Source organism: Euphorbia lathyris, chromosome 3, assembly GCF_963576675.1.
Source record: "Euphorbia lathyris chromosome 3, ddEupLath1.1, whole genome shotgun sequence".
Lineage (NCBI taxonomy): Eukaryota > Viridiplantae > Streptophyta > Magnoliopsida > Malpighiales > Euphorbiaceae > Euphorbia > Euphorbia lathyris.
In genome coordinates, this window is record NC_088912.1 from 61,469,156 (window position 1) to 61,492,929 (window position 23,774).

Sequence of the window (23,774 nt, forward strand, 5' to 3'; positions counted from 1 at the left end):
ATGAAACAAAAAAAAAGATGCAAAATATTTTGCCCCCCAAAATCATCCCAAATCAACAATGCTATAAATTTTCCTATTGTGCTTCCATTTCCAAAAATACCCGTACACTCTTTACTCCTTTCTCCTGCTACATTTTCTTCCTCACACCCATTTCTCTTCATACGCGCTTTCCCCTCTAAACCCTACCTTCCTGAACAATGGTGGTTCCTTCCTTACACTGTGGAGATAATTCTGACCTCGTTTCCCAAGTGGAGAAGAGTGAAGCCAAGACCCCGGCAATTAAGGTTGACGCTGTAGTATCTTCGCGCAGGAGGGTAAGTGCGAGGTTACAAGCGAACAGACAGAGAGCTGAGGTTGTATTAGTAAGGAAGAGAGCTGCCAAGGAGAAATTAGTAAGGAAGAGAGTCGAGTTGTTAGATGAGAAGGACGCTCAGAGTAAGAAAGTGTGCCCAAGAAGGGTCCATGAGTATGCTGAGGTTGTAGAGGAGAATAAGGTTGGTGAAGTTGTGGGGTCAAGTGAAGGGAGGGCCGCAGATGAAGTAGTTATTGGAAATTTGGGGGCCCAAAACGGGGGTGTTGGTGGTCAGGGTGGTTTAGGGGCTGTGGCGGAGAAGAGTGTACATGCTAGGGTGAAGGAAACTTTGAGATTGTTTAACAAGCATTATCTGCATTTTGTACAGGTTTGATCTGTCATGAACTAATCTCTTATGCATTTTAGAATATTTTATTTTCTCACATTTATGTTTCTGTATATATTAGTAATACGTTTTGCCCTTATTTGGCTTGATGGTGGATGACGCCTTGATGTCCGGTAAGGGGCATGCTCATTGCCTGTTTTGGGAACTCCCCGTGGATTTTGCCTTGTGGCTACCAAGAACAAGGGGATGGATTCTTTGTACTGGTGGCTGCGGTTGGTCCTATTCCAGGACGCCAAAATTATAAGTTTTTAACGTTTTATGCTTTCTAACCTATTTTCTGACATATAGGATGCCCGCCTCTGTTTAATCTCTTGCTAGAACCATTTTGAGAACAATTTGTATGTTGAGACATTCTTTGTGTGCATAGGAAGAGGAGACCAGATGCGCAAAGGAAGAGGTTGATAAAGAAAAAGCTTCCAAAAAGTCAAAAAAATCGAAGGTTAGAATCTGCTTCTGCCTTCTACCTTATAAGCTTGTTAGGTAATAATTCAATGTAATAAATGTTAGCTTGTTAGGTGATAATTCAATGTAATAAATGTAAGCATGTCTAAGTCAACTAAAGCTATAGGACTGTTATAGACTGCTGTGGGCCTACAATGTCTTGTTGATTGAAGGAGAACCTTGTATATGTATGTATATGTGTATTGCTCTTAAGTAAAATATATCAACGTAGTCTCTTAGTCTAAATGATATCCCATGTATTCCTAGTGTATTACATGGTTTGGTACATGGTATTAGAGCCTTGTTTTGGCTTATGGTTTGGGTTTCTGGATTGAGATTCCAGAATTTGTTTTTGACTTTATGAGCAGAATTTATGGGTTTGTATTTTTGGGCTGTTTCTTTAGTATTGTTCTCTGCCCTATGAGCATACTGTTTGGACCTAGGGGTTCCAAGTCTCAGTTGTTCTCCCGCCGTTGTCGCCTCTTATATTTTTGACCTGTCTGCGCGGTTAGTTTTCCGCTGAATATCCTTTTGTGCATTGATGTTGCTGGCAGCCTCTTGCGTGTTGCTTCAATTGCGTTTTGTTTCTATGTTTTCAACAAAGCTTGATGTCCAACTGTCGTCTCTCCTGTCCAATTTGTTCTTCTAAGTTGTGTTTCTCGGATTATATTTTTATATTCTAAAGTATCTCGAGTGTATTTGTCTTTAAGACTATGTTATCTGTATTTGTAACAAACTGAGCATGATTAAAATCTATGTTTCAGCTTGAGGGAGTGTTACAGAATAATTCAATGTCTCCTTGATTGAAGGAGAACCCTGTATATATATATGTATTGCTCTTAAGTAAAATATATCAATGTAGTCTCTTAATCTACATGTATTCCTAGTGTATTCCATGGTCTGTTACAAAGCTGAAGTACAATGTATGTTCGTCTATCTAGGCCGCGTTGCGTAGGCAGCAAACTTTGTTTGCGTTTTGAGCCATTCATGCAATCTTATGAGGTATTCGGTCATCTCTTAGTGAATAATCTGCCAAGTTACCACATGGGAAGCTGGAAACTGTTCCTTATTGTTTACGAAAATTGTTGGTTTTTTTGGTTTCTACTTGTAAAGGAAGTTTTTACTTGGAAGTCAGAATTATTATCTAATTAGGAAGATGTATTTGTGTCATTTCCATGTATTGATGAAACGAATGTGGCAGGGAAGGCCAATATATACGAACATTTGTTTGAAATAGATATTATTGTCACAATATGTAAGCAATTTGAGAATTTAACTACATCATGTAAATCTAATATAAGATGTGTTGATCTTTAAGAAATATTTATGGTTGATATACCTTCGTGATATTGCAATATTCTTTCTAATGTTAAGCTAATCTATCATGTAGAAAAAGAAAGCTATTGAAGTGGATGCTAAGAAAAAGGCAAAGGCTAAGCGTCCTGATTTAAAGGCAATAACCAAGGCAAGTGAATACCCGATTTTTTCTAACTTGATCCATTACTATTACTTGTCCTTTTTTTTGTTTGTAAGTTCATTGTTCATTGTTAAAAGTGGTGGTGGTGCTTGCGTAGGTGACCTGGATAGGTAGTAGCACGTGACAGTTCCTTGGGTGAGGTGCCTTCAGTGAGGCACTTCCTACGGAAGGCAAGCGCCTTAGTCTAGGTGCTTGCCAAAGAAAAGGCGTGCCTTAGATTTTTTGCCTTTTAGAATTTTAATTACTGTTTCTGAAAGTACTAAGGGGTTTCTTCTGTATAAGTTATAGGAGAATGTTAAAAGATGAAGTTTTTAGCGGGAAAAGAAGTTACTGATATTTATGCTGCTTGCAAGAAGATATGGTGTTAGGAAGTTGAAAATGTTACTTTGTTTTTATTTGAAGATTTTATAGATTAAATATCCTAGATGAAAGTATATATAAGAAAGGAATATTGATATTACTTAACCAAATTGGAGAGTTGAGAAATGGAGAAAAAAAGTAAAGGTTTTCAACCTCCATTTTCTTTAAAAACCTTCACCTAGTAAAAATTTTTAATAGAGGAAAATACCATACCTCACTCTTCCTCCAAATACCCCATCCAAGTAGGCCATGAATGAACTTTAGGAAGGCAATGTATAATTTAAGGTAACCATTGTGAAGTTAATAGAGAATATTAAAGTGAGGCAGATAAAAGTTTTTAATTTTACCTTGCTTGGGAGTAGTGTTATTAAAAGCTACAGAGGCGCTTGCCTAGGTGCCTAGGTGAGGTGAGGCAGCAGTCACCCCAAACACCCTGGGTGAAGCGCTTTCATTGACGCATGCCTTAGGCATGTGCGTCAGTCCCAATGCTAGGCTAAAAGGTGTGCATAGGGTTTATGTTGGATTTTTTGGAAGTTTTAATGCTATATAAAAAGGAAATATCAACAATTATACGAGTGTCAGATAGGGAAGATTCAATTAAAGTAATTGTTATGTTACTTAACATTTCAAATCCAGGTTTGGTAAGAGAATAAATAATTTCAGGCAATATCATAATTAAGGGATTTCAAAAACCGAATTTTTTTAGTTTCCAAAACAAATTAAATATATTTAAAGGAAGAGGAGAAATAGGAAGTTAGCAATATTTCAGATCAATTGAAAAAAAAGACGTTTGTCTCCATCAAAAGCAAGAGGCTGCACACAACTAGCAAACAACCACAGCACTCGTTGTGGAGACAACAACAACAACAACAACAACAACAAAGCCTTAGTCCCGAAATGATTCGGGGTCGGCTAACATGAACCATCATATAAAACCGTGAAATCAAGTCGTTGTGGAGACAAAAATTAATCAATTTTTTAAGCAAAATAGAAGACAACGTGTAACTTATCTTAGTCTATGTTGATTGTTTGAAACTTCAATACTTGTTTTTAATATTTTACCATTCTTTTTAAGCATCACCTCACTTTGCTCGGGTGAGCACCTAGTACATTTAGCAATTTGGGGTCTCATGGCCGTAAGGATGCCTAGCACTTTTTACAACACTTGGGAGGAAGATATGATTTTAAGAAGTTGAAAATGTTATTTTGTGGTTTCAAGGTTTTTGTTGTCAGTATATGTATTAAATTTTAAAAATTGTCCTTTTTATAAAAGCTTTCATTGAAGGAAAATGAATAATTTTATAATTTAACCCAATTTAACTTCTATTTCCACCAATTTGGAGGTTGGATGGAGAAAAAAATGAAGCCTTTCACATTAGTAATTCTTCACCCTTTAAAAACCTTGCTCATGAGTAGGGGTGGCAATTATCGAGTTAGTGTTGTGTGACCTACCGTGTTAGTGCCAAATGAGTAAATCCAAACCCAACCCAACAAATGTCCTGTCCTAATCGTGTCAACGCAACCGGGTTAGTGTTGATTTCGTGTTGTGTTTATGGGTCAGTTGTAATTTTACTACCAATTTTAATTGTGACATTAAAAAAATATAAGAGGATACAACAATACTTTCAAATATTTAGGTCATTCCTGTATTAACAGTGTGACTCTAATCATCCAAAAGTTTGACCTAAAATCTATTTAACAAACCCTTTACCCGCTAATATCATGTTGAGTTCGTATAATGTGTTTACAAATCACATCTAATTTTACTATTTCTAGTAATAGTTGTACTTCTATTACTTTTATTAAGGTGAGATAAATAAAATATATGAGAAAATATAATAATAATTTTAAATATTTGTATAAGTTAGCAGGTCAACCCTAACCTAACCCAAAAATTTGCGTGTGAACCCAAAAATGGCCCGTTACCCTGTTTAATAAAATACTAACCCACTGAATTCGTGCTGATTTTTTGTCGTATTGTCGGTTGTGTACATAATTGCCATCTCTACTCATGAGGAAAAAGATCAAATACTCGAATCCATGATGGCCGTATAGAGGTTTTAGGAAGGGAATATACAACGTAAGTGACAATATAAATGCTGATATGGTTTTCAAAAGGAAAAAAAATTCCAAAAACAATTTGAATCTATTGAAGAGAAAAGAAAACTCATATTATTGAAGATTAGCATATTTCAGACTATTAATTGGAAAATATAGAAAAAAATACTGTAGATGATATTGTCCTTTGTCTGCCAAAAAGAATTAGAAACATATGCTGGAGAAAAAGAACAACCTATTTATGAGAAAAAAAGAAGACAATTTGGAAACGTTCTAGTTGGAGAGGAAGATGAAAGCAAATTGTAGTTTAGATTTTCTTTGGCTTGTCCTTATTTCTTATCAAATAAATTCATACATAAGATGTGACAGAATTTTATGTTGGCTGGCTGTGAACCTACTACGACCCTCATTATATGGGTCTAAACTAGTTATACTCAAACATCATGATATGTTCGCAATAAGATCTGGTTTGCTTTTTATTTATTTATTTTGTTTTTTGTGGTTGTTTGCTTTTATTTTTATTTTGGGTCATGAATTTGACGATAATCATAATTCATTTGATCCTACGCTTATTTTGTGAAACATAGAAGCTGTTTTGTTAATATGTTTTTACCCTTTTTAGCACTTATAACTTCACTATTATTGTTCTTGGCTACCAAAATCTTATTGCAAATTGACTTATCTTGGTGTCTAATATCTGTAAATGTTTTTTTTTTTTTTTTTTTTTTTTGGTTGTTGTGTGATTTTTTCGATATTTATGTTGTTTTGCATCAAACTACACATAACTGCATTAGTCAATACGAAATACTAAATAGTGAACCAATTAGCTAAGGGTGATTAAATGTCGGTTGAGCACTTTATTAATTTAATTTTGCATCAGGTGTGGGTTGGCTTTTAGTTTTCAACATGTCAAGAGTCTAGATTAGTTGTTGCATGGAGATGTGCTGGAGATAAAAAGTGGGTTAAGGTTGACTTTAAGTTGATCTTTTAGGGTGAATAGTTAATGAGGTTGGTTTATTCCTCTATTATCTTGTAATACACTTGACAAGTATTTTGATTATAAGAAGTGGCAATAAACATGTTCTTCCAGATGTGCGCTTAACCTTTGCCCTTGTTATTCACAATCAAATTTTTTTGGCAGATGCTCGAGTCTAATGCTGTAATGTACCCGAAGAAAAGCATTGGTGACCTTCCAGGTCTACAACTTGTCCTTCTATCCCTTTCCATTTTTTTTTTCTGTTGGAGGTTTCATACTTGAGTTTAACTTGATATATTCTAATGTATATTTTATTAGTTGTCATAACATGTGGGTATATATTCCCACTATGCTTCTATTTCAAGTTAGTGTATTGTGATTGGTGAGTTTTGAATTACAGGTATCCATGTTGGACACCAATTCTATTCGAGAGCTGAGATGGTAGCTATCGGTTTCCATAGCCATTGGCTGAATGGGATTGATTATATGGGGTTAAACTACAGCAAGGTGGGTTGTCTTTTTACAACTATGACCATTGCCATAGTGACTATTAGTACTATTATTGGTTAATCTTTGAAACGGAAACATAGTTAATGACGCATTTCTTAATGAAAATATTATGCATGTGTGATGTCTTGTAGCACTCTTTTCCTCCTTTTCCAATTCCCACCATGGTGCAACATGCAAGTCAATTCTTGTTAATTTGTATTTTTTCATGCAAGGGAACCTAATGTTGGATAAGTAATTGCTGTATGTGCATATTCATATATTCATCATTTTTATTCTTTTTTAGGGTACTTGTAGGGTTACAATTATGTAGATTTTCCCGTAAAAGTTAGATATTTTGTTGACTAATGTTTAATGGCTTTTATAACAATTAATGTAGAACAATAGTTAGGACAATTTTCATTAACTTCGGAGTTTGAATATGGATTCTAGAAGGGTTACCACATGCTTAGTTGTGGTTTGGCTTGTATTTTAACTTTTCCGTAAATCATATCTTACAGTTTATGAATTGGATTGATAAACTTTGGATTGATTAACTCCTTCGTTCTTGTGATGAAAAAGACAGTTGGTCTGGGATAGGGAGAGGGGTGGGGGGTGGGATTTATTTGTAAATTCCTACTTGTAAAAATATCATTACTATTTTAGTGATTTTTGAATGAGTGTTCTCAGACTTAGAGCTTTGTTCCTCTATTTTGAGGTAGTTTCATGACAGTTAAATTTTTTCAGATCATGCCATAAAAACCTCTAAACTTCAGTTAGATTTTGAAAAAAAAACTAATGCTGACCAACTCCTTGCTGGATTGCATAACTCACATTCTAATAAAGTTGATACATGACAAGTTGACATGTAAGAATCACTTGGCGAGAATATATGGTGCAATGTTTTCGTTTTGGTATGAAATGAAGTTGACTGTTTTGAAATCATCCTCAGAATTTCAAATGGTCAATGCTTTTAAACCCAACATTTAAATGAAATGTGCAGCCTTTTTTTCAGAAATGCAGTGGCATATTCGCATCCGGTACTGATCATTTGCATACAAATTGCAGGAGCATGGAAACTATACATTCCCTCTTGCCGTAGCAATTGTTTTGTCAGGAATGTACGAGGATGATCTTGATAATGCAGAAGATGTTGTTTACACTGGTCAAGGTGGGCATGATTTAACAGGAAATAAGCGTCAGATAAGTGACCAAAAGATGGAGCGTGGTAACTTGGCACTCAAGGTGTGTAGTTTGCCTTGAATTCTCCTTTTTTATGTTTTGTTATTACATTTGGTTTCATTATATGGTTACTGTTTGTGGTAGCATTCAATGTTGGTGCATAGAGGCCTTAATCAAAATAATTGCTATTTTGGCCTTTTTTATTTTACACAATTGTTTACATGTTCTGTTTGAAGTTTGCTGTTGCCTATGTACTTTTTAGATTCTAACTTTCTGATGCCTAATAATAGACTAAAGCTGTATGAGATTTTGGGCTTCTATAATTTGTGCTTCACGGTTGATGTGGGAATGTGTTTTATCTGTTTGAAGGTTGATGTGGAAATGTGTTTTATCCTTTTATAGTTTTATATGAATTGAAAGATTACTAAATTTTGTTTAAATTATGGGGAAGAATTTTACTCAATGACTACAATAGGTCAGCTACATGTGCTAAAACCTTAAAACCTGTGTTACAAGGGAACGGATACGGAAACTGAGAAACAATCTAGAAAGCAGAAACGTTAGGGAAACATGTAAAAAATAAAAATATATGGATACATCTAAATTTTTTAGGAAGAGATATATCTATAAATTTTTAAAATTATAAGAATGTGTGTTTAATTTTATATATATATAGATATATATATGTATAAATTAATTACACCGATACAAGTCACGTAATAGAAGGAAAAAAGAGTTTTTTTTTTGAAAGCTTGTGGAAGATGATCTAGAAAATATTAGGGATTTACTAAAACATCTTTCTTATTAGATCCAACCTAAACCAAGCCACACAAGGCCTAATGTTAAAGTGGGATCTAACCCACATCTTATTATATCAATGTCGTTAAATGCGGTAGGCGTCCCTAAGATTAGGAATACTGAAATATTTTGAATTGAGCTTTAATTTTTCTATGAAAGACAAAAAAAATCGGAGTAGTTCTATGATCTTTGACAAGACATTACTATGTAATATGAGGATTAGGCGCCCTTTGCTTTTTTTCGAATTGACATGGCCTATAGTCCAGCCACTGGACTAAGAATGGGACTTAATTTATTCAAAACAATAGATGGGTCAAGAAGATATAGATTGTTTGGTCATGTACTCTAGCAATAAGCTGCTTTGTCTCAACATAAAAAACACAGTGGTCTGGGAAGAAAAGAACACTACAGCTAAGAGATTTGGTAATTTGACTGATAGATGAAAGATTAAAAAGGAATCGTGATAAGATGAAAGATAATAACACAACTCATTCTTGATTTAGTGTACTGCAGTGCAAGCAATTCCCAGTTTCCTCTTTCAGATAAGAGAGCTATTGGAGGATCCTGATCCAATCCCACTACAATAAGATGTGCTTCATGCTGTGATTTATGAAGCAGAAATGCACTCTTCTGTTGTGACTTATTTTTAGTGCTCAGGTTTTTCAAGGCATCTATGGTGGGGAATTATCATTTCGGCTGTTGCATAACAGTAGGATTTCAAAGATGGAAATTGTATGGCAGTAAACAATCAGATTATTACTTTTGCATGTACCCTGGCTGTCCTTTTGCATTTCAACACCATGCTATGCAAAAATATCTGAATTTCTATGATGGTCCTTTGGTTCACTCTGCATCATCCTGCATAATAAGATAGCAAATCAAAATGTGCTTCTTTCATAGCTGAATGCTGTTGAGCTTTAAAACAGCATTTGAAGTTCCAAGCTAGAATGGAACATAGGAAATCAGCCTTTAGCAGAAGTATTCAATGCTGATTCTGTGGTGAAAATGATTTGCTTCTGTTGCTGCTTTAATTACATTGTTGCGAAGTGATATGTTACTTGTACCAAATTTCATTTCAGAATTGTGTGGAGCAATTGACACCTGTTAGAGTTATTCGCGGACATGAATCTGCAAGCAGCTACAGTGGCAAGGTCTACACATATGATGGCTTGTATAAGGTATATTTCTTATTCAGAAAAGTAAGGCTTGTGTGCAATTGTGATGTTGAAGTTTGATATTTTAGTACTGATATTATATTCTCTAAATATATTGATGACTGTGTCGCGTTATTAGAGTAGTAATTAAAGGGGAATTGATTAGGTTGTTATTTGCTAGTTTGCTAATTGCTTAGCAATGGTTATTTGCTTTGTTATTTGCCTTGGACGTTTGTTACAAGTTAGTTAGACAGCTGTAGCTATTACAGCTGTGAGTTTTGTACTGCTGCCACATCAGCAGTACCTTTTCCTGTATTAAGGGTCATGTCTTTGTAAGGAGATTATCAGAATTATCAATGAGAAATTATCTCTTCTTCCTTACTCTCTCTTCTTCCTATTCTCTCTTATTCTCTCTTTCGTTTGTCCTCCTTTCCTAAATACTATTTCTGCTCTATTTCCTACTGTCAGAAATCCTAATCCTGACGTTGGTATCAGAAATTTCTTTCCTCCGGCCATGGAAAAACTTGAACTACAGATCCGATCCTTGAATGATAAACTCAATAAGCAAGTTGAAGCTACATCTTGTCAGTTTGGGTTAATGCAAACTCAAATTCAAAGGGTCCATTATGAATAGAATCAACAACTTGAATCTCTTTTACAAGGGTATTCATTGCTTCGAAAGGACTTACAAAACGGCCATCATTCCCTTGAGGAACTTATTCAGAAATCGTTCTCTTCTTTAGCTCAACTAATTCAAGGAGCTTCATCATCCAATACATCTAGAGGCATTCTGAGCAGCCCAGACAAGGACCTCCAACTGTTTGATGTAATGCCTGAGAGGAAGTTAGAGCTGGAAGATCCCTATTTGCAAGGAAAAACAGAAAATGGTGGAGCAACATTCCCAGTTGAGACAAACAGCTATTGCAATTGCCAATCAAGGTCAGTTTGAAGCTCTTAATCTTCAATTGAAGAAGGTATACCCCCTATTGGGCCCCCTTCCTCTAATTGTTATGCTGCTCTTATTGGTTCTTCCTTGTCAAGGAGTACGGCTCCTGGTCCTCAACTTGTTGCTAGGGCTTCGAGTCGTTGCCCTACTCCCATTGGACAAGGGAGACCTTCTGCTCCTGGAAATGGAGGTTTTAATGATTCAACATCATGCACGGGTGTTTCCCTTGGCATGAATGACTACAGATTTATCAGTTGTTTCCTCTAGCATGAATTAGTCCAACTCCAACTCCAACATGCATAAATGATTTATCCACACTACTGCGGTCCATTATGCTTCTTGAATTATTGCTAGTTTGGGCTGATCTGATTGTTGATTGGCATGCTCGGGAAGAATTTGAAGAATTTTCTTTCTTTGAGTGCATTGAGGAAGCTGATAACCTATACAACAAGTATGAACTGAAGAACTTTCTTACTGTTCACACGTTAGAGAAAGTTTGGAAGTCGTAAAAGGAGTTTTGGGTTTTATGAAAGTATATGTCATTATGAAATGCATTGAATGTGTTCCTGAGGATAATATTCAGTCTATGATCTCAACATTCTTTTATCAAGTTGTGACTCACTCCACCCGTCCTTATAGGTGTTGTCTGATACAAAGAACATTGGAGTATTGCAAGGATCCAAATACCCAATGACAATGTAAAGTTATGGATGCAATTTTAGGAGCTGTTAGCATGTTAGCACAAGATCAATATGGCAACTATGTTGTCCAAAATGTGCTGGAGCATGAAAAATCACATGAACAATCTGCCATTATTAAGGAGTTAGCTGACAAGATAGTGCAGATGAGTCAGCAGCAGTTTCCCTCCCATGCTGTGGATATGATTAATGTCTGGCTCTCTTCCAATTCTGGAAATAGTGGTGGTTATGATAGTTAAGGCCCAATAATAGTTTTTATATTAATCTTTGACACACCCTCACACGTGAATGCCCACTGGGCTTGCAACGTGTATAACACAGGCCCGTCTCACCATGTGTTTTTAACTCCACCAATTAATGAGGTTGTCAGGATACGAACCCTTGGCCCTTTGGTCTAAGAAGCTTTGATACCATTTTCTGGAAACCAATTGAACTAAAAGCTTAAGCTGATAGTTAAGGTTCAATAATAGTTTTTATATTAATCTTTGACAGTGGTAAGGTTGCCTATAAACTCAAACTCTCACCTACTGGTAACAGTCATCCTGTTTGCCATATCACCCTTGTAAAGAAGAAGCCTATTCTTAAGGTTCCCATCCTTACTATCCTCCTCCTGTTCTTGATAGCGAGATTGATATCATTCCTGCCAAGGTTCCTAACACTTGCTATGCCATCATTGATAATGTGGCCACTCCCCAGCTGCTATATAATGGGATGGTTGGCAGCACTGGACGCTACTTGGAGGAATCAGTTTATGTTGGCAGCTTGATTCACTGCCTTCGTACATTCTTGGGGGTCAAGAATGCGTTAAAGGGGGGGGGGGGGGGGAGTATTGTCACGTTAGTAGAGTAGGAATTAAAGGGGAATTAATTAGGTTGTTATTTGCTAGTTTGGTAATTGCTTAGCGATGGTTGTTTGCCTTGGTACATTGCTAGAAGTTAGCTAGACAGCTGTAGGTATTGCAGCTGTGAGTTTTGTACTGCTGCCACATCAGCAGTACCTTTTCCGATATTAAGGGTCATGCCTTTGTAAGGAGATTTATCAGAATTATCAATGAGAGTATCTCTTCTTCCTATTCTCTCTGATTCTCTCTTTCTCTTTGCGTTCTTCTCCTTCCTTAAATACTATTTCTGCCCTAATTCCTACTGTCAGAATCCTAATCCTGACATTTTAACAGTTTCATAGGGCTAGATAATTACAAAAAGTCATGAAAGGGAAGTAGCTTTCCTAACTATAGGCATGTTAACAGTTGTCTAAAAACTTGAACCTGGTTGAATTCTTTGCTTTTCGTCATTGTAGTTTATAGTTTTATCTTGCACAGACTGGTAATTTGTATTGTATTTTGGGGAGGACAACAATGTTTAGTGATCACACTGCTCTTATTTTGCAAAGAAGTTGCCTAAGTGGTTTCTACTAATTAATTCTCTTGAGATCTAAAAACTTGAATTTGTAATAGCTAGAATTTTAGTATTTTTGTGTTGCAACTGTATTCATTGTAGCATATTTAATTTCTGAATGGGGCTTGGACTTGATATCTCTTGCTTTACACTTCCTTTTCTTCTTCTTCTTCATCTTACTATGTTAGGCCTGAAAACCTATCTTTTGAAGACAGCCTGATTGCATTTTCTTTATCACAAGCTTCTTTTATTTTGTTCCTGTGTATGCTAAAACTCCATTTCTTCTTATATTCATTTACATGTCTCTGAAAGGTGCTGCAGAGTTGATTATATTCACCAATACATTTTCTTACAGGTGGTTCAATATTGGGCTGAAAAGGGCTTATCAGGGTTCACTGTGTTTAAGTTTCGGCTGAGGCGACTAGAAGGACAGCCAACATTGACCACTAACCAGGTTTGTATAATTAACATGAAGTTGAAGAGTAAACAATGTGTTGTTAAAAAGTGAAAGGTGCCCTTTTACCAAATAAAGGGTGGCAGTGATGGATTGAAAATTTCCAAAATACCAAGGTAGGATTAACCCAACGTGGACTAAGTTAGTTTGGAACAGGAATTATTGTGTTTGTCTTTGTAACTCGGACGATTGACAAATAGTAAACGAATAATCATGTAATGTTTGCATCTGACAAAGATATAACCAGGTTATGTTAGAACCAAAACCTATAAATTTGAATATCAGTTTTAGCTCAATTGCAATTAAATATTTGATGAAATTAATGCAATATAAAGGTTGGGGGTTGTTATAGACCATGGAAATATAGAGAAATCCATGGGATACCATGTAGATTAAGAGCCTACATGAATATATTTTACTTGGGAACAATATATATATATATATATATATATATATATATATATATATATATATATATATATGCAAGTAGCTCCTGATATTACTCCTACATCAATGAGGATATTGACCCTACTAGCAGCGTAAGCATGCCCCAACAGCCATTTCAGCAGCCTTAGGCATGCTATTCATTAATTACATTGACTTATTTTGTAACACTCCCCCTCAAGCTGTCAGCTTGCTATAGATACATATAACATAGTCAAAGACAATACAACTGAAAACAAAAAACTTATGATACTTTAGAATATAAAATATAATCCGGGAGGCGCAACTCAGAAGAACAAATCGGTCAGGCAGAAGGTAGATGACGAGACAACAACGAAACAAGAATCCTCGTCGGAAACGGAAAAGCAGAACCCGTTTGAAACATGACCGCAAGAGGCTGCCAGCAACATCAACACAAATGGAGATTCACTGGAAAACTAACTGGACAGGCAGGTCGGAAACAGACAGGCGGCGGAAGAAGAAATTAAACTTGGAATCCTAGGTCCAAACAGTCTGCTCACGAGGCCGACAGTAATGCTGAAAGAAACAGCTAAAAAGTTACGAACCCATCAATTCTGCTCACAAAGCAGGAAACCAATTCTGGAATCTCGATCCAGAAACCCATAGCAAAAGCCGAATCTGATACCATCATACCATATAACTATCTATATTGGTATTTCTACAATCTTTTTATTACATGCACACACACATATATATACAGCCTAGGAGACAACTTTACCCTATAAGCAGCCTAGACACCTTTACTAGAGACCTTTACCCTACAAGCAGCATAAGTATGCTGTCAGCAGTCTTGGGCAGACTATACATCAATTGTAGCAGACTATACATTAATTACAGGGGTTAAATTTGTAAATTTAATAGTTTTATTACATTTTAAAAGCAAATTATTAACCCAGGAGTTAGTTTAATCAAGTAATGCCATAATGGGCGTTGCTGGGTTGATAAGACTAACCCAAGGAGCTTAAGACTCTTCTGTTAAAACTTGCTATTTTCACACATATTCATACTATAAAAGGTGGAGTTAGTGCGGCTACTCTCTTAGGTAAACCTGAAAGTGGTCACTCTCTCTAACAAACCCAAAAGTGGCTGCTCTCCAGGGCAGACCCAAAACTGGCTGCACTTTATGCAAACTGGAAAGGATTTCCAAACCACTAAATCAGAGTAACTAGGTGATTAAACCCACAAAATTCCAGCAAAGAACATACCAAGCACCATAGTTATCAAAGGAGCATGGTGCACTATGGTGCAAGGGGATTCTAGAGCCTTGGCGCCCGGCAACGGCGCACGCCTGAGCGACAAGCACATTAAGGAAATAAAATTTATGAAACTATAAATGATAATATTTGAATTATAAGAAATGGTAAATTCTAAACAATGCAATAAATACTAAACCATGACAATACTCTTGACCATAAATAAATTCTAAATGAAATAAACCCCATATTCTAAATCTAAAGTTCAACTGTTGAACTAAATAGTAAATTCTAAATCGACTAATAGTTAATTCCCGAATAATTTTCCCCTTAGCTGCTTTATGTTTCACGTTTTCTTTCTCTTAGATACTTCTATGCTACTTTTTCTCTTAACATAGTTGTTTTCTTGTGTGAATGTCTCTTCCTCTTTCCAATTCTAACGTGTATTTTTTTTTTTTTTTGACTTTGGACCCTTAGATGTGTCTAATCCACAGGGGTGAATATTAAACCTACATTAAAAACTCTAAAATATACATATTCCATAGAGGCGTGCCATGGTGCGCTTCTGATCACTGTTCCGTGGTGCACAAATGGTGCGGCTGGCGCACGCCAGGCTAATAGCACCCGCCATTTAGGTGGCATGGCGCTAGGTCAGTCGCCATGTGCGCCATGAACCATTGGCTCAGGCGTGCCATTAACAACTATGCCAAGCACAACAGAAAATAACCCTACAAAAACACAGAATGTTTATTCTGACATGCAACTAAAGAATGCACAATTAAACACCAAACCAAGTTGAACTGCCGAGATAGGATGGTCGGAAAAAGGAAGTTGGCGCCGGAATGACCAACCGGAAGAGATAAGCGGACGGCACGTGTCCCACATGCGTCGGCATGTGGAAGAAGAGGCAGAGGTTGCGATAACGCATGAAATCCATGTGCAGCTCCGTTGACCACTGGATTTGAAGGACATGTGGATCTTGAGAAGGTCTTTCTCTTGGGGGAGCCGGTGAGATGAATGGGGCACTGGAACCTAGTTCAATTGTCTGCTCACAAGGGAAGACTGACAGTGCAACAAAGAAAACAAAAAAAATTATAGGGGAAGAGTCTGCTCACAAGGGCAGTTCTGATGATACCATGTTATTTTGGGAGAAACTACTCCATTTTACATATTGAAGCTTATATACAAGGATGAGGACAGGAAGTGGACAAATATACTAATCCCTATAATTGCTCCTTTGATTGTTCCCTAAAATTCTTCTTTTACAGCTAGCTACGTTCACACATATTCATACTATAACAAATAATATATGAACTCATCTGGGCTATCAATCTCTTCACAGGTCCAATTTGTTTATGGACGCATTCCCGAATCAGTTTCAGAAATTAGAGGGTATAAACAGCTTAACTTGTTATTGAACTGAAGCTTTTATCTTTGCTTTCTTAGTTTAACATTGATTACTTGTTTCTTTTCAATTGGCTAAGGTTGGTGTGCGAGGACATTAGCGGGGGTGAAGAGAATATCCCAATTCCAGCTACAAATTTGGTTGATGATCCACCTGTTCCACCAACAGGCATGACTATAAAATCTGATATCTTGGTGATTATATCTGCTCGGTGCTTGCTAAATATGTCAAATATCGTACCTTTTTGCTTGTTGTTTTCATACCTTCTATTAATTCAGATTTTACATCTTTGCCAATTATGCCATAAGCTTAGGCATTAACAGAGAGGGTGACAATGTGTGTGTTGAGAATTGAGGTTAAGCAATTCCTTCAAATCTTGAGGGCAAGTTGGCAAATTGTATCTTTCCTATGATATGATTGTAATGCTGGGACTTTATGGATAGTATCAATTTTGTAGAAAAATTGTTGCCTTTTTTGTATGACTGCTTACGTTTTGTGTGTATTATCCTGATTTTATATGTTGTTGCTTTACATGCTATGCTATCTCAACTAAACTGCTAATATTATCCTATTTGGTGCTGAAATATTTCAGGTTTCACTTACCGCAAGGCTATTCAACTTGCGAAGAATATTAAGCTCCCTGCCAATGTCACTGGATGCTCCTGCAAGGGAGCTTGTGTAGATCCCCGTACATGTGCTTGTGCTAGACTTAACGGCTCTGACTTTCCATATGTGCATCGCAATGGTGGAAGGTGTGTGTTATTCACATGCAGCTACATATAAACTTGTATAGCCTAAGTTTAATTGGCGATTCATGTTTTGTTTTGCTTGTTCTAGGCTTATTGAGGCCAAGCCCATTGTCTTTGAATGTGGTCCAAATTGTGGCTGTGGACCCAATTGTGTCAACCGAACATCTCAGAGAGGACTGAAGTACCGTTTAGAGGTTTTCTTGCTTTTTCAATCTATGTGAACATAACTTAACAGTTTCAGTGTCGAACTTATTTGATTGTTGGGTAAATCACAGGTTTTCCGTACCCCCAAAAAAGGCTGGGCTGTAAGATCTTGGGATTTTATACCATCAGGAGCTCCAATCTGCGAGTATGTAGGGGTTCTAATGAGAACTGAAGACTTGGACAGTGTCTGTGAGAATAATTTTATTTTTGAGATCGACTGCTTGCAGACAATGAGGGGGCTTGGTGGAAGAGAGGTAACTTATCATGCATTGTTTAGTCCGCATAACAAAATTATCCTAGAGTTTGGTAAACTACACATTTGAGTTGTTTTTCTAAAAGTATATTGTATGGTCACTGATTTTTGAAATTTGGTACCTTTTTTTATTGTTCACCAACATTTTAGTCCTGCAATTTATGGAGTCTACATTTTTAATGAAGCAATTTTGTTTATGGAGTCCACATTTTGAACGAATCAATTCCGAGTTTGTTTTACTAATTTTCTTCTTGCAACAGAGGCAACTTGAAGTGCTTTCTGATTTTGTATTTCTCGTTGAATTATTGACCAAATTCTTCCTCATTTTCTTTTCACATCAGAGGCGACTTGGAAATGTATCTGTAGATTCAGTACCGACAATTAGCATCACAGATGGATTAGATGATCAAAAGTCAGAAATCGTGCCTGAATTCTGCATTGATGCAGGCTCTACTGGAAATATTGCCAGGTTCATTAACCATAGCTGTGAGCCAAATCTGTTTGTGCAGTGCGTTTTGAGCTCGCACCACGATCTCAAACTTGCTCGGGTAATGTTATTTGCTGCAGACAACATACCACCTTTGCAGGTTAGCATATGTCCTTTCTTTTCTATGAAAATTGTCTTCTTTTAAGATGCATGTAATCACTAATTAGAGAGATTGGTAATTATTTTTACTTTTTTGTGTATTGATTTGAGAATAGGTGCATTTCATGTATATATACGAGTCTAAACTAGAAAAGAGAATCAATTAAGTTGTACAACTAAGCTTACGCCTATAATGTTCTCCATCTAGCTGGAGCATAAAGGTTGACCCTGCCCACTTTATTAGAAATTGAATTGACTTGATTTCCATGTAAAAGGTTTAATACGTTGGCTAACTGCTTCTACCATGTTTAGTTAAGATTAGCCTCCTATCTTTTGTCGAACAAAATGACTATCTAAATTCATAGTTTTGGTTCTCTAATGAAGGACGGGGTGTGTGGCAAGATAAATGTCCATCTAATTGTAACACCATAAGTTCATTGACTGAGATTGAATAAACCTGATTTCTTAGTCATACAAAGCCAGAAGTAGTTTATGCCATAGTTTGATACTCGGATTTTGCACTTGATCAAGCTACAGCATTTTGTTTCTTCCTCCTCCAAGAAATGGGATTGCCTTCAATGAATCCACAATATCCAGTGGTAGAATGTCGATCTGTAGGAGCTCTTGTCCCATTAATATCTGTAAACCCCTCGACCCTACGATGTTCTTTTACATGATACGACATCTTGTATTCTTTTGAAATATTTTAGTATATGAGCCATGATATCCCAATGTGAATTTTTTTATCTGACAAAATTGGCTAGCAACACTTATTGGATAAGGCAATATCTTGACAAGTTATTGTGAGATAGTTTAATTTCCCAATTATTTGTCTGGATATTTCTGGATCACCGATCTTTAGTTTTTAGCTTCACATTCAGAAGTGTATCATGGGGCATCAAATGGTTTTGCTTCAGGCTTGTGTTTTTGGTTTCTGTTTCTATAATTAAAACTTCATACTGTTGTAGGGAACTCGGCTTGTTCCAGTTGGTTTACCTAAATTTTTTGGCATCTTGGCCTATCGGTTACCTTCCAAAAGAGCTGTTAAAAAGATGTATTTAAACAGTAGGTGTTTGCAATTCTGGGTTAAAACTAGATATTATAGGCAAACTACTGGACCTAGAAGAATAGGAAATTTAGTTCCCATCTGGGTTAGAGATTGATTATGCATGCACAAATAAGCCTTGGGAAGGATATATTTTTGTCTTTCTTTTCATATCCAAAAGTAGGTGCTACGCATTTGAGAGCAAAATGGTAAATGAAGAACCTCCAGCTCCAAATGACATTTGTTTGGTATCATCTATCTAAGATGCTGCTGCTCATATCGTGGCACGTTCCTGTTAAAGCGTTATAATCTTAACTTACATTTTTTTTCCGTTTCGTGTTGATAGGAGCTTACGTATGACTATGGCTATGCCCTTGATAGCGTCCATGGTCCAGATGGAAAAATTAAACAGATGGCATGCTTCTGTGGTGCAGCTGGCTGTAGAAGGCGCTTGTTCTAAGTTGGCTAATATATAGTGGTAGTTCTTTTTAGTAGACACAGGGTGGGTGTAATTGAGGTGATGCAGATACAGGATTTGTTCTCTTGTATATTGACTGTACCTTACAAGCCCTTCTTTTCTCTTTTGTGGTTGGGTTCGCGTTCTTCATCTAACATAGAATGCCATATATCTAATATATATATATATACATTAATACAGCAGAGAAAGAAAAAGAAAAAGAAAAAGAAAATTTTGTATTATGTACTTGTGGAAGGTTGGAGGATGAGATTTACAACCAAAATTTTGATATAAAAATGAATTAGTCTCATTGTCTTATGAATTTCGGTAAATTTGCTTCTACAATGTTTGCTAGTAATTGTTGCATGTTATAGTCATATAGATACAAGTATGAAAATGTTGTTGTTTCGCGAGAGAAGTAATTTGCTAATGATAACTAGAAGCTACTCATTTAGGTTATTATGGTTAGTTTCCGCTTAATTTGAGTATAACACTATAAAAGTTTTTTTATCATCACTGAAGAAGGCACAAGAAATTTTCCGTTAAATCTAGGTAGGGAGGAATTCAGACTACGTCTCAATAATTCTACCTTGCCAAACCACAATCCAACAGTCCCTTCTTTTGACATTTCAAATTAGCTCAATTTGTGCACGAATTTTCTCGACTCATGAAAAAACACAAACCATATCTTACTGAATTAAGACAATTCCAGTCCACATTACATCTCCATAATTTGTCATTGGCACTTGTTAATTCAGTAGATTGGATCGGTGTTACTGCACATGATCGTTAAATTCCAATTCTTTACTATGAATTCTCCATCACCCATAACTATAGCCTACAACTGTAGGAAAGTATTTATTCGCTCTATGGCTTTCACAAGTGTTAGCAACCTTAGTTCCCTTTTTCTATTTACGCACTCCCATAAATTGGGTAAAAGTCTCACAACAATGGTCATGGTAAACCACGGGCTTCACATTAATCCAAAAAGCATCACAAAATAAATTCGGAAAAAGCATCGTAAAAATTTTCTTCCGTCAACTCATTGGGGAAATTTTGATATCACTTACCCACATCACGAGAGTCTCGCTTAGTTGAAGCACTGCTCGCTCACACCACGATGAAATCTCTTAGTTAAAGCTCAGATGCTCACAACACGTAGAACTCGCTTTGTTAAAGCTCGATCGCCCACCTCATAAAGAGCTTGATTAGTTAAGGTCTTGCCGCCCACTTCACAAAGAATTTGCTTGGTTTAGGCTCTGATACCAAATGTCATATGGCCAGGTCAGAGCCAGACCAAAACCCCGAGTGGTGACGAGATTTTCCCAGATCCTCGACCGGCTAATTCCTACCGAAGGGGTCTATTGTTGGTCCCTTGTGAGATAGAGTCTAGTTCCAAAGGGGAGTGAATGGAACCATTAATAAATTTAAAGCTTTATCAGATTTTCTCACTGTTAATTTAATAGTACAAGGCATGTCAAAATCAGAGGCAAGCTTTGTTTGCTGTATTCAACAAAAACCAAACTTGATTCTGCTTCTGAATATTAAACACTTTGGTTGTGCAACTGGAGGCAACCTCTGTGCGACTTGATTGAATATGTTATTGAGTATAATAATCAGAAGCACAAATTATATGATTTTAAGCATAGAAGCAATCAATACAATTATATCAGAAGTAAAGGGTTAGAGAAATTGTTACACAATGATTTATACTGGTTCGGCCTCCTGTCTATATCCTGTCCCCATAGTACCTTCCTCTGAGTTTTAATCCACTAGTGAACTCTTTCCAACAGGTAGAGCACAAACCCTTACAATAGATACAAAGCTTCTATAAAGTACCTTCCTTTACACTCAACACTCAGCTATCTATTTTCCTCTCTTCTTGTCTACTGATAACCGAAGCAAACAGAAGAGCTTTTGAACTTTCTGAGCTATTGATGGTTTTGGTTCTAACTTAGAAATTTTACACAAATTAATACAATGAGTATGTATGTGATGTTGCTTTTTTTAATGAAAGATTGAGACGCGATTAAGAGGTTAGACATCCCAACTAGGTTGGCACCCTTAACGCACTTAACCAACCTTGAATATTATTAATAAAAAAAAGAAAATTACAAAATGGGGAGAAAATTAAAGGAAACGAATATGAGCAACATTACAAAGGTCATCGAAAACATGAAATTGGAAAAAATAAGGCGCAGAGTGCCACCAGTGGAGCGCTGACGCAGATTTGCCAAAACAGGCAAGACGATCCGCAGCTTGATTACCTTCCCTGAAGATATGAGTGATTTTGCAGTTCATAGACGAACAACGTGATAAGCAGCTTAACCATTCTTGCTTAACCCTCCAAGGAACCGCAGTAGATTTTTCACTGAGCAACTTAACCGCATATGCCGAGTCAGATTCAATCCACAAATTGTGCCAGCCTCTTTCCCAGGCAGATTCAATAGCAAAGACGATCGCCATCAGCTCAGCCGTATGAGCATAAGAATCAGCAATGGGAAAGGCGAAACAACCCATTACAAAACCTCTTCCGTTTCTGAAAATCCCCCCAGCGCCGGCGATGCCAGGAGCACCCTCAGCAGCTCCGTCGGTGTTAACCTTAATCCAACCTGTCGGGGGCACACACCAGCGCACCGTAATGAAGTCCGGTTCCGGAGGTGGCCTGACCCGAGACGTTGAAGAGGAGGTCCATTTAGGCTCATGGAAGAGGAAGAAGAGACGGTTCAGAAGAACTTGGATTGAAGGGAGTTCATTTTCAAACACAGCCAGGTTCCTGATATGCCAAATATACCAAACCGTAGTAACCGTCGCCAAGTTCCACAAGCTGCGTTTCTTCGAACGGAAGCCAACCGCTCTAATAACACTAAATAAAGCCTCAAAAGAAGTCACAAAGTAGAGAGTAACCGCAAAGTTATTAAAGACCATCGCCCAAAGACGTCTCGCAATCCAACACGTAACAAAAAGATGATCCAAAGTCTCGATATTGCAATTACACAAGGCACATCTCGAAGCAAGAGAGAAGCCGCGTACCTGAAGATTAACCTGAACCGAAATTTTCCCATGAATTACCAGCCAGCAGGTAAACGAACGACGGGGAGGGACAAATGCATTCTAGATAAATCGATTCCAGGGAACCGTCGGCGAAACAGAGCGGAGCGAGCTGTACAAGGATTTTGTCGTAAGTTCTCCCGACATGGAATGTTTCCAAATGCAGGTGTCGGTTCCATCCCGATTACCTTGAACCCGAAGAATACGAGTCTGGACTTGTTCGGGAAGCCGATCCAAGTTATTCCACGAGTTATCCAACCTGTAATTTCGCACCGGCTCAAAAATTGTGCGCTGATTTTTAGGCGGAATGCCGAGCTGATCAGAAACAGACGGGGATATCCACGAGTCGGTCTAGAAATTTAGCCGGGAGTTGTCTCCGAACCACCACACAATGTCCTCTCTAACTTGTTCATATACCCTCCTCATGGAAGACCAGACCGACGAGTTTGAGATGTATGGATTTGGTAAGCCCGAATGCATGTGAAAGCGAGTAACCAGAAGCTTAGGGATGAAGTCGTCGCCTTTTAAAAGTTCCCAACTGAACTTCCCAAGAAGGGCTGAATTAAACATACCCATGTTTTCCGCTGATCCCTATTTCCCGTCCAAAGAAAATTCCGGAGTGCTTTATCAATTTTTGTGATAAGCGAGACAGGCCATCTGTAAACCATGAATGAGTGGATCAAAGCTCCCGTTAAAGAAGATTTAATTAGAGTGAGTCTGCCCGCTAGAGAAAGCGCTTGCCCTTTCCAGAGATTGAATTTAGCAATAAAGCGATCCATTAAAGGTTGCAAAAACCTTGCCTTTGGGGCTCCCTGAAAAAGCGGAACACCGAGGTAATTGAAAGGTAGGCTCGCACGCCGAATTCCCAATATGCCGACAAGTCTGTTTTGGTACTGAATGTTGATCCGATTCCCAAAAAACACCTCAGATTTTTCCCAATTAACCGTCTGACCCGAAATAGCTGCATAGAAATAAAAAAGATCCTTAATGCACTTCATGTTCTTTAGGGTAGCCCTGGCAAACAACAACATATCATCTGCATAGAGGAGGTGCGAAGGAAAAGAAGCTTGCCTGTTATATGTTATAGTCTGGAACTGATTGTTCCTGACCAGCTTAGCCAGCCACCGGCTAAAAAAGTCTTCAGTAATGCCAAAAAGAATCGGGGAAAGAGGATCGCCCTGTCGCACACCACAAGAACAGCCAAAAAACCCCTTAATTCCGCCTCCCAGAGCAATAGAGATTCT

The 23,774-nt window shown here is 37.3% G+C and overlaps 1 protein-coding gene across 1 annotated transcript; it reads left to right on the top strand.

Annotated features, from left to right (window-relative positions):
• On the top strand, window positions 1-19,797 carry LOC136223030 (histone-lysine N-methyltransferase, H3 lysine-9 specific SUVH4-like). The gene is made up of 15 exons (XM_066010811.1): window positions 1-680; window positions 1,066-1,137; window positions 2,530-2,604; window positions 6,176-6,230; window positions 6,411-6,517; window positions 7,565-7,741; window positions 9,556-9,654; window positions 13,024-13,122; window positions 16,123-16,172; window positions 16,265-16,353; window positions 16,778-16,937; window positions 17,023-17,128; window positions 17,210-17,392; window positions 17,733-17,978; window positions 19,369-19,797. The coding sequence occupies exons 1-15, from the start codon at window positions 198-200 to the stop codon at window positions 19,480-19,482; spliced, it is 2,115 nt and encodes a 704-aa protein (XP_065866883.1). The 5' UTR covers window positions 1-197; the 3' UTR covers window positions 19,483-19,797.
• The last annotated feature ends 3,977 nt before the right edge of the window (window positions 19,798-23,774 follow it).

Excerpts from the sequence above, each read along its gene's own strand:
- LOC136223030 (XM_066010811.1), top strand. The coding sequence starts at position 198 with ATGGTGGTTCCTTCCTTACACTGTGGAGATAATTCTGACCTCGTTTCC. Across the intron at positions 7,742-9,555 it reads GTGGTAACTTGGCACTCAAG|AATTGTGTGGAGCAATTGAC; the intron begins GTGTGTAGTTTG and ends ATTTCATTTCAG. Across the intron at positions 17,393-17,732 it reads GGGGGCTTGGTGGAAGAGAG|AGGCGACTTGGAAATGTATC; the intron begins GTAACTTATCAT and ends TTTTCACATCAG.